This window comes from Zootoca vivipara, chromosome 17, assembly GCF_963506605.1.
Source record: "Zootoca vivipara chromosome 17, rZooViv1.1, whole genome shotgun sequence".
In the NCBI taxonomy this organism is placed as follows: domain Eukaryota; kingdom Metazoa; phylum Chordata; class Lepidosauria; order Squamata; family Lacertidae; genus Zootoca; species Zootoca vivipara.
In genome coordinates, this window is record NC_083292.1 from 20,874,433 (window position 1) to 20,886,583 (window position 12,151).

At 45.4% G+C, this 12,151-nt stretch overlaps 1 protein-coding gene across 6 annotated transcripts in view; it reads left to right on the forward strand.

The window, feature by feature from the left end:
* TPCN1 (two pore segment channel 1) overlaps positions 1-12,151 on the forward strand; it is a 55,434-nt gene that overhangs the window by 17,161 nt on the left and 26,122 nt on the right. For 5 of the 6 annotated variants that reach the window (XM_035098071.2, XM_060269637.1, XM_060269636.1 and 2 more), the window contains 8 exons: positions 189-302; positions 2,549-2,679; positions 3,713-3,801; positions 5,184-5,218; positions 5,628-5,686; positions 6,261-6,360; positions 9,209-9,325; positions 10,782-10,906. In XM_035098071.2, the coding sequence (XP_034953962.1) occupies positions 189-302; positions 2,549-2,679; positions 3,713-3,801; positions 5,184-5,218; positions 5,628-5,686; positions 6,261-6,360; positions 9,209-9,325; positions 10,782-10,906 (770 nt within the window). Of the gene's footprint in view, positions 1-188; positions 314-2,548; positions 2,680-3,712; positions 3,802-5,183; positions 5,219-5,627; positions 5,687-6,260; positions 6,361-9,208; positions 9,326-10,781; positions 10,907-12,151 lie in introns of all 6 variants that reach the window. The other variant, XM_060269639.1, reaches the window with a different exon arrangement.

The following is a 12,151-nucleotide window of genomic DNA, read 5'->3' on the forward strand; positions in this document are numbered from 1 at the left end:
GAAAGGATCATTTTGCTAATCTATACCCATGTTTTCCAGTTCTGGTGGTGGGGGTGGGGAAGAGGAACAGATTTCCACAGAATGATGGATTCCTACTTGAGTACTAGGTTTTAACGAATTTAAATTGGTGAAAGAACAAAGCCAGTTTGTTGAACTGATGATGTTGTTCTTTGCCTGCCTGGTTACAGATCCACGCGACCTTGGAGCTGCTTGCCCTGACTGTCGTGGTGTTTGAGCTCTCTATGAAGATGAGATGGCTGGGCCTGCACACCTACATTCGACACAAAAGGACCATGGTCAAGGTAGACTGCTGGTAACCTTCTCACCTAACTGATCTGCACTGTTGCAGGAACCAGAGTGCAACCTCTACAACATTTATTTTTTACTCAAAAGCAAATCCCACTCTTCCCCCACCTTATCTTTTAATTTAAACAATTTATCGCCTTCTAAACCAGTATCTCGGTTAAACACGAGAGTAAGAAATACCTTTACAGTAGTACCTCGGTTTAAGTACACAATTGGTTCCGGAAGTCTGTACTCAACCTGAAGCGTACTTAACCTGAAGCGGACTTTCCCATTGAAAGTAATGGAAAGTGGATTAATCCGTTCCAGACGGGTCCGCGGAGTACTTAAACTGAAAGTACTCAAACCGAAGCGTACTTAAACCGAGGTATGAATGTAAAACAAGACTAAAACCCCAACAGTGATAAAGACCCATTCATCCAGCTTGAAAAGCCTGTTGGAACAAAAAAATTTCTTCAACTGTTTCTGGAAAGTGCAGCTAGCGAGAGCTTGTTGTGTGGGAATGTTCAGGGTGGCAGGAGAGGATATATTGTTTATTAATATCCTTCGTAACTTGCGCTAGCAAGTTCCTTTACTTAGCAGAGTTTACATTCCCCTTTACACAGCAGAAAACCTGTTGAAAACTCGTGTGAGTTTCTTAAGACAATACACAATTCAATCTGGTTTGCCCAGATTGAAATGCGTTCTAATATTTTCCTGGTAAGACCCCTTGAATCCCTCCTAAAAGAATAAAGACACTACAGTCTTATTCATAAGCAATAAAAAGAAAATTTACTCACGATCAGGCAGAGCACAGTGTGATCCCTGAAGGCAGGCTGAAGGCTTAAAGTTTACAAACTTATACAAACAGGTTTACCCCATCTGTGGGTTGACCTAGTGACTGCAGTTAGCAGTCTGGGAAGTTCGCAGGATGAAAGGAAGATGGAAAAGAGATATTGGCAGTGTAACTTGGCCTTTTAACAGGTCTGAAAAGGTCACGCCCACCCACTAGTCACATGCAAGGAAGGATGCTCCAGGCCAGGAGGAACAGGAAGTTTCGACTGGTTGGACCAAACATTCCCTTGCACGTCCACTCTAGCAAAACAAGGAATGCTGTATTTGACTGCTCCCAGTGGATTACATCCCACATGTTGTATCTCGATAGGAATACTGTTCCTGTAGCCTGGATCTGTTCTGGCAGTTGCTTCTGAGCTATGTGGTTTGGCAATTTGGGGAGGGATGTGTGTGTGTTGGCAATATGTCCCATGACCCGTCCTTCTGAATCTTGGCTTATCTGAACTAGCCATTTGCACCTGCAGCTCTTTCTCTTCCTACAGATGTTGATGGGTTACTCCGCAGAGCAAAAGGTGGTTTGCGATTACGATTATCAGTCTTAGGTCCAAGCCTTATACTGTCATTTTTGTGGACTCTTGTTGCCGTGCATACCCACCCTCCCAAACCACTGCAACCTTACTTTTGGCCAATTATTTTCAATATATGCTACTTTCTCTATGACTTTGTTTATTGCTGGATCAGAAGAACATGGGACTATGCCTTCTACTGAGCCAGACTGTTGGTCCACCTAGCTCAAATGTTGTCTACACTGACTGGCAGCTGCTCTCCAGGTTTCCAGACAGGGAGTCTCTCCCAGCCCTATCTAACAATGCCAGGGATCGAACCTGGAACCTTGAGACGCTGACCTTTCCACAATTACGTAGGGTCTTTGTTGGACTTAGGTTTCAACAGATGCCTTCAGTGTACTTAGAGGGGAGAAACCTTGGAATAGCTCCTATGGAATGGAAATGCACTTATGAGTGTAATCAGGTTAAGAATATCATGCATTTTTTGTTGATTTGCGCACATATACGGTGCCCAGAGAATTTTTTTAATCTCCTATTCTTAATTGGTTCTCAGACCGATCCCGCCAGGAAGTGATAGTTGAACTCTTCGCTGATAAATACCCACAAATTATGCATCTGGTAGCCAAATTTTCTCTGGCAGCTGAGAAGCTTCGCTCCAGTTACGTTAATGCGTTGTAATTCAAAAATATTATGTTACAGTTTTTTATGCTGTAGACTTTTACTCTGTAGACGTTCTAGGTTATATGTGTGTTTTCGGAACCCACCCTATTCCTGCGATACTCATTTGTTTAAACCTTTTTTTTATTATTTTGAACTTTGACTTGTTATAGCCCGGCATGGGACCTGCTAGTGAAGGGCAGGTAATAAATTTTATTGCCACCATCTCTTGTCTTGTTTCCTTGCAGAGCTGTGTTCTATTGCTGCAGTTTATAGAGGCAATCGTGGTGTTGGTGCGTCAGACATCCCATGTCCGGATCACGAGGGCCTTGAGATGCATCTTTCTAGTGGACTGCCGCTACTGTGGAGCTGTCAGAAGGTAATGGGCTGGCTGGCCTCCATTGAACTCTGTGTACAGGGCCGGCCCCAAGGCAAGTCTGGGTGGTGCAATGCGCCAGGGCGCTGTGCCGTGCCCGCGGCAGCTGTGCTGAGCCCGCCAGACAGCCCGGCCACCCTCCCGCTCGCCCTGCTCCTTGCCTCCCTCCCGCCGCCGCCGCGGGTTCGAGTCCTGGCCTCAGCCTGGCGGGTCAGGTCGGGGGCATGAAGAGGACAAGAGGCCGGGCGCTGCGCTGCGTGGCACCGCCCCCCCAGCAGACGCCTCCGTCCCGGAGGACAACCAGGCAGCCCGGCCCACCCGCTGCGGCGCCCCTGAGCCCGGCCCACCCTCAGCGCCTGCCCCGCCCAGGCCATGTCCCTCCTCTGCGTCCGCGTTGAGTTGGGGCGGCGGCGGAGGGACCTTTGCGCCACGGCGCTCGATGTGGTTAAGACGGGCCTGTCTGTGTAGCACTCCTGGCTAGGATTGGGTGTAGAGATGGGAAGACCTGGAAAAAGACCGGAAAAATGGGGGGGGGGACAGGTTTCTCCCCGTTTTTTTCCATTCCCCCCCCCAGCCTTTTCCCCCCGAAAAATTGAAAAAAACTCAGTTTGATATAGTTTGAACATTCCACACACCCACACCCAACTTTTCTGGAAAAAACTGCTTTGGGGGAAAAAGGGGAAAACTGCCCCCCACCAATTTTTCCAGCCCCCCCCCCCGGCCTTCCCATAATCTGGTTTTCAGCATCACAGTGTATCCCCAGCTAAACACCACGATGTACCAATATTTCACGATGTCTGAAATAAGGATGGAGCTATGTAGAGGCGCAAAGGGAAAAACCAAGGGTTCTGCAGACATTGTTGAACTACAACTCCCACTCTCCCTATTTGCTGTGCGGAATTGGTGCTGATGAGTGTCAGAGTCCAACCACATCTGGAGGCACCCCATTGGCTGCCCTTGTCTTACAAGCATGGAAAGGAATATTAAGGAAGAACGTTTTGCTTTGAGCCAACTGCTGACTCAGCTTTCATTTCAGGAACCTGCGGCAAATTTTCCAGTCTCTTCCTCCATTCATTGACATCCTCTTGCTGCTGCTTTTCTTCATGGTCATCTTTGCTATCCTTGGTATGTACCTTGAAGAGTTATCTGTTCACGAGCAGTTTCACCCTCGCAGATGTTTTCAGCAAAGAAGGCAGCACTGTGTTAGAAAGGCACAGGCTGCCAAGCAAATAGCGTCTTTGCCAAGGTGAAAACAGGTTTGGGGATGGTGACAGAAGATGGTGTAAGAGGCTGAAGCGAAGGAGCACAGGTCAGCAAACAGATAACAGTGTTGTTGTTTTTAAAACATTCTAGAACAGTTAAACAGTCTAAAAACCATTACCTTTAAAAGCATCTAAAAACAGTTTCAGATAAAAACATTCTAAAACCAATTACAGTTAAAAGCAGGCTTCCATCCAACGATTTTGGGGTGGCCAGTGACGGTATTCTTGAGCCACCAAACGCCTGGGTAAACAGGCGTGTTTTCAAATTCCTCCTGAAGGTTAGTAATGATGGAGATGTGGGAATTTTCAGGGGGGGGGCAGCAGAGGATATATTGTTTATTAATATCCTTCCTAACTTGCGCTAGCAAGTTCCTTTCTGTAGCATAGTTACATTCCCCTTTTTACATGCACAGCAGATAGCTGGTTGCAGGCTCGTGTAAGCCTCTCACTATTATAGAGATAGATTGAACTGTACATTCCTGGTATGTTCCCTTGAACTTAAGATTGACGCAACAATCTTATTCAAAGTCAATAAAAGAAGTTTACTCACATCAGTTCACAGTTGGATTTCTGAAGGCAGACTTAGTTACAAATATGTACATGTGGATCTACCCCATTTGGGGGAATAATCCCAGTGTTTTTGCCAGCTGAGAGCTAGCAGAGCAGTCCTAGCTAGAAGCTGGTCAAACAAAGAAGGAAGTCAAAAAGGAGGAAGGGTGCTGCGTGACTTGTCCTTTTGTTACCTGGACAGGTTAGGTCATGCCCACCTTCCATCACTTGCAAAAGGAAGGATGCTGCAGCCAGGAGGAACAGGAAGTTTCGACTGGCTGGACCAAACATTCCCTTGCATGTCTTCTCTAGCATTACAAGGAATGTTGTACCTGACTGCCTCTCATGGATCGCAACCCACAGGAGTCAGGGCACCTCCCTGAGAAGGGCATTCCACAAGCCAAGGAACCCTGTCGTGGGTCTGCATGGGAAATAGATTCCGCAAAGTGTGTGCTGATTGGAAAGGACTCTCCTATTGTGGACCAGAACCAACCGGACCACCCTTCGTGGGTGGCAGTGACAACAAGGTGTCAAAATAAACTTACGCAGGCCAGCTAGATGAGATGCTAGGAGACTCGTTAAAGTGATGGTGCAACATTGCTTCTACTTGCCAGCTGGTTGAATGTCCAGTTTATGCCTTTTATCATTTTGATGCTTATTTCCCCCCCTCTTTCTCTTCTCCCCCTCCCCCCCCAGGCTTTTATTTGTTCTCTCCTAACAAGTCTGATCCTGTAAGTAAAGCGTCAATTCACGGGGCTCTTGAAGGTTTTCTCTTTGGGGGTTATTTGCAAAGCATGATGGGCAATGAGTAAATTGGCAACTGTCTGCGACTCTTGGCTGCAGCCTCCGTGGATGGGGAAGGGGCAGGGTTGCCATCCTGCCTGAGACTAGGTGGCAGCAGCTGTCGCTTTTGCGGCCAGAGGGTCTTCTAATTAGGGAAGGAAGCTCTCGCTGCTGCCCTTGCATTTTTGTAGGGGACTTCCCTGCAGTTTGTATTGGAAACAAACTCCATGGGGATTATTACAAACACAGCCTCTAAGGGAGCCCTTGGAAGCAATGTGTTGTTTTATGATGCAGGGCATGTTGTGCGACAACAATCAGCAGTAGTTCCGTCATCTCACAGATGTTCTTCTTCTGCAGTATTTCAGCACCTTAGAGAACAGCCTTGTGAATCTTTTCGTTCTACTGACTACAGCGAAGTAAGTTGCTTGAGCTTGAGAAATGTTTCTTAAGGCACATGTTATTTAAAGCACATGACTAACAGTTGTGCCCCCCCCCAAAAAAGAATCCTGGGAGCTGAACATTAGAATCCTGGGAGTTGAACATTCTTTTAAACCCATCCAAGTTGGTGACCATCACTACCTCCTGTGGCAGTGAGTTCCATAATTTAATTTTGCACTGTCTGAAGAGGGGGTTTCTTTTATCTGCCCTGAATCTTCCAGCAAACCATTCCCAAGTCACTCATGCTTGGGAATAAGCTCCATCAAAATAAGTCTTTTCTCTTATCCAACCTGAATCTTCCAATGCTCAGTTTGATTGGAAGTCCACAAGTTCTAACATTATGAGAGAGGGGAGAAAAACTTTTCTCTTCCCACTTTCTTCATGCTGTATATAATCCTACAAACTTCTGTCATATCACCTCTTACTCGCCTGCTCTCTAAACTAAAGGGTTGTTTGTTAAGCGTGCTGGGAATTGTAGCTCTGCAAGGGAACAAGCTACAGCTCCTGTGACTTACTGTGAATAAACTAGATTATCTCTCTTTTGGGTTGCAGTTTCCCAGATGTGATGATGCCCTCTTATGCCAGAAGCTCCTGGTCCTGTGTCTTTTTTATTGTGTATCTTTCCATTGAGCTGTACTTCATTATGAATTTGGTAAGTTGCTGCAGGCTCAGACCTTCTCATTTAGACGCTTCTTTGTCCATCACCCTTGAGCTTCCAGTTGGCCACTCTCTTTAGAACAGGGGCGAGGGACATTTTGGCCCAACTACAATTCTCATTTGCGCCTCCCCACACACCAAGCATGGCTAATGGTCAAGCATGATGGGTGTTGTAGTTCAGCAACTTCTTTAGAACAATTGTTCTTTCCAGGCTTTCTGTGATTTCTTGGTGCTTAATTGCAAAAGTCGGGGGCAGCCTTTGATCTCTGGAATAGCTGCAACTTCCAAAGGGGGAGCTGTGTTCATCTGCAAAAGCAAAAATGAGGGCAGTTTGTAGCATTGTAAAGGGACGCAGGTGGCGCTGTGGGTTAACCCACTGAGCCTAGGGCTTGCCAATCAGAAGGTCGGCGGTTCGAATCCCTGCGAAGGAGTGAGCTCCTGTTGCTTGGTCCCAGCTCCTGCCCACCTAGCAGTTCGAAAGCACGTCAAAGTGCAAGTAGATAAATAGGTACCGCTGCAGCGGGAAGGTAAACAGTGTTTCCGTGTGCTGCTCTGGTTTGCCAGAAGCGGCTTAGTCATGCTGGCCACATGACCTGGAAGCTATACGCTGGCTCCCTCAGCCAATAGAGCGAGATGAGCACCGGAACCCCAGAGTCGTTCACGACTGGACCTAACGGTCAGGGGTCCATCTACCTTTACCTTTAAAGATGAGCACACTTTGTTTTGCCTATGCTTTTGCGAACTAGATTTCCCTGTCATCAGAGAACACTTCCAAGTATCTAGTCCAGGAGGGGTTATGCTGAAATGAATATGCAAGCCTTGTATGGTGCCACAAGACTCTTTGTCATTTTCATGCATAAATGGGATGTATGGAATAGCTACTACTGGATTTTTGTTTTATGGATAGGCCCATTTCCTCATATTTTGATACTTTTTATTTCATGCAAATATCCCAACAAAGTCTGTCATGAGACACTGCTTATTTTTAAACTGTTATGATTTACCAGGTGCTCTCAGAATCCAGCATGCTTCCCTCCCTCCCTCCCTGGGATAAGGTGGCTTTCCATCATAGGGCTTCTCTGGGAGGTTCCCCTTCAAGTATTCTTCAGCCACCCAATTGCCTGGGTAAACAGGAGTGTTAAAAAAATTCCTCCTGTAAGCTAATAATGATAGAGACAGGTGCGATTCACTAGGGGGGAGCATTCGGCAACTGAGGAGCCAGCACTGAGAAGACCCTGCCAGGGTCAGCATGGGAAACTGATCCCACAAAGTGTGCGCTGATTGGCAAGGGCTCTCCAAGCTGCAGAGTTTCCCAGCCCTATCTGAGGATGCTGGAGGTTCAACCAGGAACATTCTGCATGCTAAGCATGTATTCCTCCACTATGATTTGACCCTTTCCATGATGGGCAAGGCTGCAGCTACAGAGGGAGGTATTTGAGACCCGCCAGTCCTCCTCTGAGCCTGCTACACCTCAAATTGGAGAACTTTCTTCAGTACAGATGGGGTTCCAAAGTTTGTCCCAAACAATGATGTGACCTCTCCCTGCAGCCAACCTCAAAGTGCCAACCTCAAAGTCACAAGGTGGATTTGATTTAAATCAAATCAATTTAAATCACGATTTAAATCACAGTCTAAATCACTAGTCAGTAAGACTTTATGTAAATCATTATTTTTTTTACAGAAGGACTCATTATTGCTGGTATAATCTTTAATATTTACAACCAGAGGAAGGTTTCATTTTTGGAATAATAAATTTTCAGAGTAGTTTTTTACAGTTATGTCAAAAAATACTGATTTGGTTATACTATTAGAAATACATTGACAGATAATTATGAAATTATTGTGAGGTTTAATAAGTTAACTGTTTATATTTGGACAACTTTTCTGCTGTACTTTATTGGAAGGAGAAAAACAATCATTTCCTTAATAACACTTTAAACAATTTATTTAACTAAAGCAGTAACATTATAGCATAGGGATCCATGTTTGTTAATGGATGTGGTTAAACGTTTGTTTGTTTTTTTAAAAAAGCTTAGACTGAATTTTAGCACACATGACTTAAAACAAATCCTTATTTCCTGATGGACTATAATGTAACTTAAATAGAAAACTATCTTTAGAAAGGTTTTTTCCTCCAAAAGCATTTTATTTTAAAAAATCCAATTTAAATAAAAATTTAAAAAATCTGGTTTTTTAAAATTATTTTTTTTAATTACTGATTTTTATCCACCCTGCTAGATAGATAGATAGATACTTTATTGTCATTGTACTTTAAATAGTACAACGAAATTGAATGCCCTCCCTTAAAAATAAAACAAAAACACAATTACCGTCATACGCATACAGTGGTACCTCGACTTACAAAGGCGATCTGTTTCGCAGCGCTCTTCGGAAGTCAAAAATTTCGTAAGTCCATTTTGCGCTTTGCGTATGCGCAGACCGCGTGTGCCACTTCTGCGCATGCGCAGACCGCGCACGCAGCGAAAATACTTCCGGGTTAGCGGACTTCGGAAGTCGAAACCTTCGTAAGTTGAGGCATTCGTAAGTCGAGGTACCACTGTACTGTACATACACATTCCCCTATTCTGTTACACTGTCTTTGTTTAAAGTTGTGGCTTCCAAAGTTTTTACAGTGTTGGAGGAGAAAGTCGCTTATTGTTTCCTTTTCCCTTTGTGTTGCTAACAGTGCTTCCTGTTCTGTTGATCAATGACTCGTTGCTGATTAATGGGGAAAAGTTCCTCCTAAAGGTGCTCTTTCCTCGCATTCTGGTGCTGCGTAGAACTTGACAGCTGCCAATTGCAGACTGTAGTTAGACTTCTCCTCCCCCTCCCTCTTCGTTTAGCTACTTGCCGTGGTGTTTGATACTTTCAATGATATCGAAAAGAAGAAGTTCAGATCACTGCTGCTTCACAAGCGCACAGCCATACAACACGCCTACCAGCTGCTTGTCAGCAAACAGGTATGTGGCTCTCTGCATGTTTGCACGTGTGTGCATGTGAACGAGGTAGCCCTTCTTTGTCCGTGGCAGCCAGCACTCTTGCTAAGTACCACTGCTTTTATCAGCTTTGAGTGTTCCAGGAATCTGGTGCTTTCAGTGGATCTGAAGCTCCAAGGTCTTCATGGATCTCAATATATACAGAAGGGTATATTTTACCCTGCTGATGATGCTCATCGACTCTTAAGGCTGACATCAAGGCAATATAATCAATAACAACAGTAACAATCAATAAATGATAAAATCAGAGCAGTTTTTAAAAGTATTTTTACAGCCAAGATTGCTTAAAAAATGCTTTTTTAATCCATCACACAAAAATCTGCCTCAAAATCCTGGCCTTCCAAAAAAATTATTTTTTAATCCATCGCAGAAAAATCTGCCTTAAAATCCTGGCCTTCCAAAACAAAAAAAGGTTGTCACATTGTGCAGCAAATGAAAATAAACTGATTAGAAGACCTGCAGGTGAATGTGCTGTTGATAGAAAAACTGTTGTAACTGGCATATCAATTGTGTTGCCAAAATATACAAACAGCCATTGGATTTCTTGCTAGATTTGGTTGCTTCGTGTGCACTTCTGCTGAGAGAGATGTCGGACACCAAAGAGGCAACAGGGTTTAGTGAGCAGGAAGAGTTGTTGGCAGAGAGCAATCCAGAATCAGAGGCTGGAGGGGAGGGAGGCCAAGAGGCAGAGATGAGGAAGGCTGCTAGAGAAGCCTGGGAGCAGGGGCATAGGAAGATAGGGGCGGTTGGGGCGGTGCGCCCCGAGCGACGCGATCCCAGGGGCGCTATCGCTGCTGCCCGCCCCGTCCCAAAACGCGCCCCACGTCACTGCGCACGGTGCGCCCCGCCTCCAAAACGTGCGCCCTGCCCCGCCCCCAGAACGCATGCCAAGTCACTGGGGGCAGCGCGCTGCTCTCCGCCCCCGGTGACGGAACATGAAGCTCCGCCGCTGCCTGGGAGTCTCCCCCTCCTGCTGCGACCAGCTTCCCTCTTCCCTGGTCTCCCAGAACCAAAAGAGGTATGAAGAGGGTGGAGCAAAGACAGGTAAGACTAAGGAGCCTCAGATTGTTTGGGAAGGAACTGGGGGAGGAGGAGACTTTGGGAGAAGTGGGAAGGCAGGGGACCTTTAGTCCTTGCAACTGCCTCATTGGGGCAAGAGCCACTGGGAAGTTTTACTGTGCTCAATAGGCCTAGCTCCCTGAGCTGCCTTGTTTCTTTGAATAGTTAACTTCACCAAAGATGTGCGAGTCCTTGTGGACCTGCTCCTGGCAACCGCTCCTGTCGCCCGACCTGATTCTGAACACATAGGGCATATCGACTTGCACATATTATCCTCGTTTCTTCCCCTGGCTGTAAAAGGAAGACAGATTGAGAAGTTTTGTGGGCAACTGACTTAGGGAAATCCTTTTCTCCCTTCTAGAGACCCTCTGGAATCTCCTTCAAGCAGTTTGATGGGCTGATGCGGTTTTATAAACCTCGGATGAGCGCTCGAGACCGTTACCTTACCTTCAAAGCACTGAATCAAAGCAATACCCCTTTAGTCAGGTGGGGACCCCTCTATTTGTGTCGGGTGGTAGGGGTGGGTAAAGGGGTGGGGAGTAACTGAGAACAGAAATGGATTCCATGAAGAATTAAAAGACCATCAAAACACTCCTAATTCTGAAACAAAGGATGGTGTTCAACTGAGCTTTACTTGGCCTGGTGGCAAATTGGCAAGGAGTGCAGGTTTCTGAGCAGTAATGTTAATATGCAGGTGGCTTATGCATTTACACAGTAGAAGCTTTCATTGAGGTAGGGGAGAACCTGGTTTTTGCAAAGTCTCTCTCCCCCCCCCCACCCCAAATAATATTTATTGATTTTCAAACATTTCAACACACACACAAAAAGCAAAAATAAAAATAAAACATAATCAAAAGAAAGAAAGGGGGGGAAAAGAATCAATTCTTACATTAACGTGACACTGTGGACTTCCTCGATTCCCCCCACACTGGGTCCATTTTAAAATCTAAATTAAGCAATTTCCCTTTATCATCTTAAATCATTCTAACGCAATTTTTCCATTATCTCACAACCAATTCTAATCTACACAAAGGGGAAAAAAACATCGACTACCTTTAACCTATAATTCATTAATTAATCCAAATCTAAATTTATTTTCTCATCCATCTCTAATTCCTCCTTTAGCCTCACAATTTATACCCCAAAAATTTTCCATACATTCAAATATTATTTCTTCTATCATAATAACCTTTGTTGTTGTTGTTGTTTAGTCGTTTAGTCGTGTCCGACTCTTCGTGACCCCATGGACCATAGCACGCCAGGCACTCCTGTCTTGCACTGCCTCCCGCAGTTTGGCCAAACTCATGTTCGTAGCTTCGAGAATACTGTCCAACCATCTCGTCCTCTGTCGTCCCCTTCTTGTGCCCTCCATCTTTCCCAACATCAGGGTCTTTTCCAGGGAGTCTTCTCTTCTCATGAGGTGGCCAAAGTATTGGAGCCTCAGCTTCACGATCTAATAACCTTTAACCACTTTTATCTAATTCTACCCTCCCTTCCCCTGGACTCCGGATTTCCCAGGTGCATCAACCAGCTCCATAAAACGTTCCAGTTTCGGACCATCTTAATCAGGCATCCCCAAACTGCGGCCCTCCAGTTGTTTTGGCCTACAACTCCCATGATCCCTAGCTAATGGGACCAATGGTTGGGGAAGATGGGAATTGTTGTCCAAAACATCTGGAGGGCCGAAGTTTGGGGATGCCTGATCTTACTCAGAAAATAACCCATTGTTGC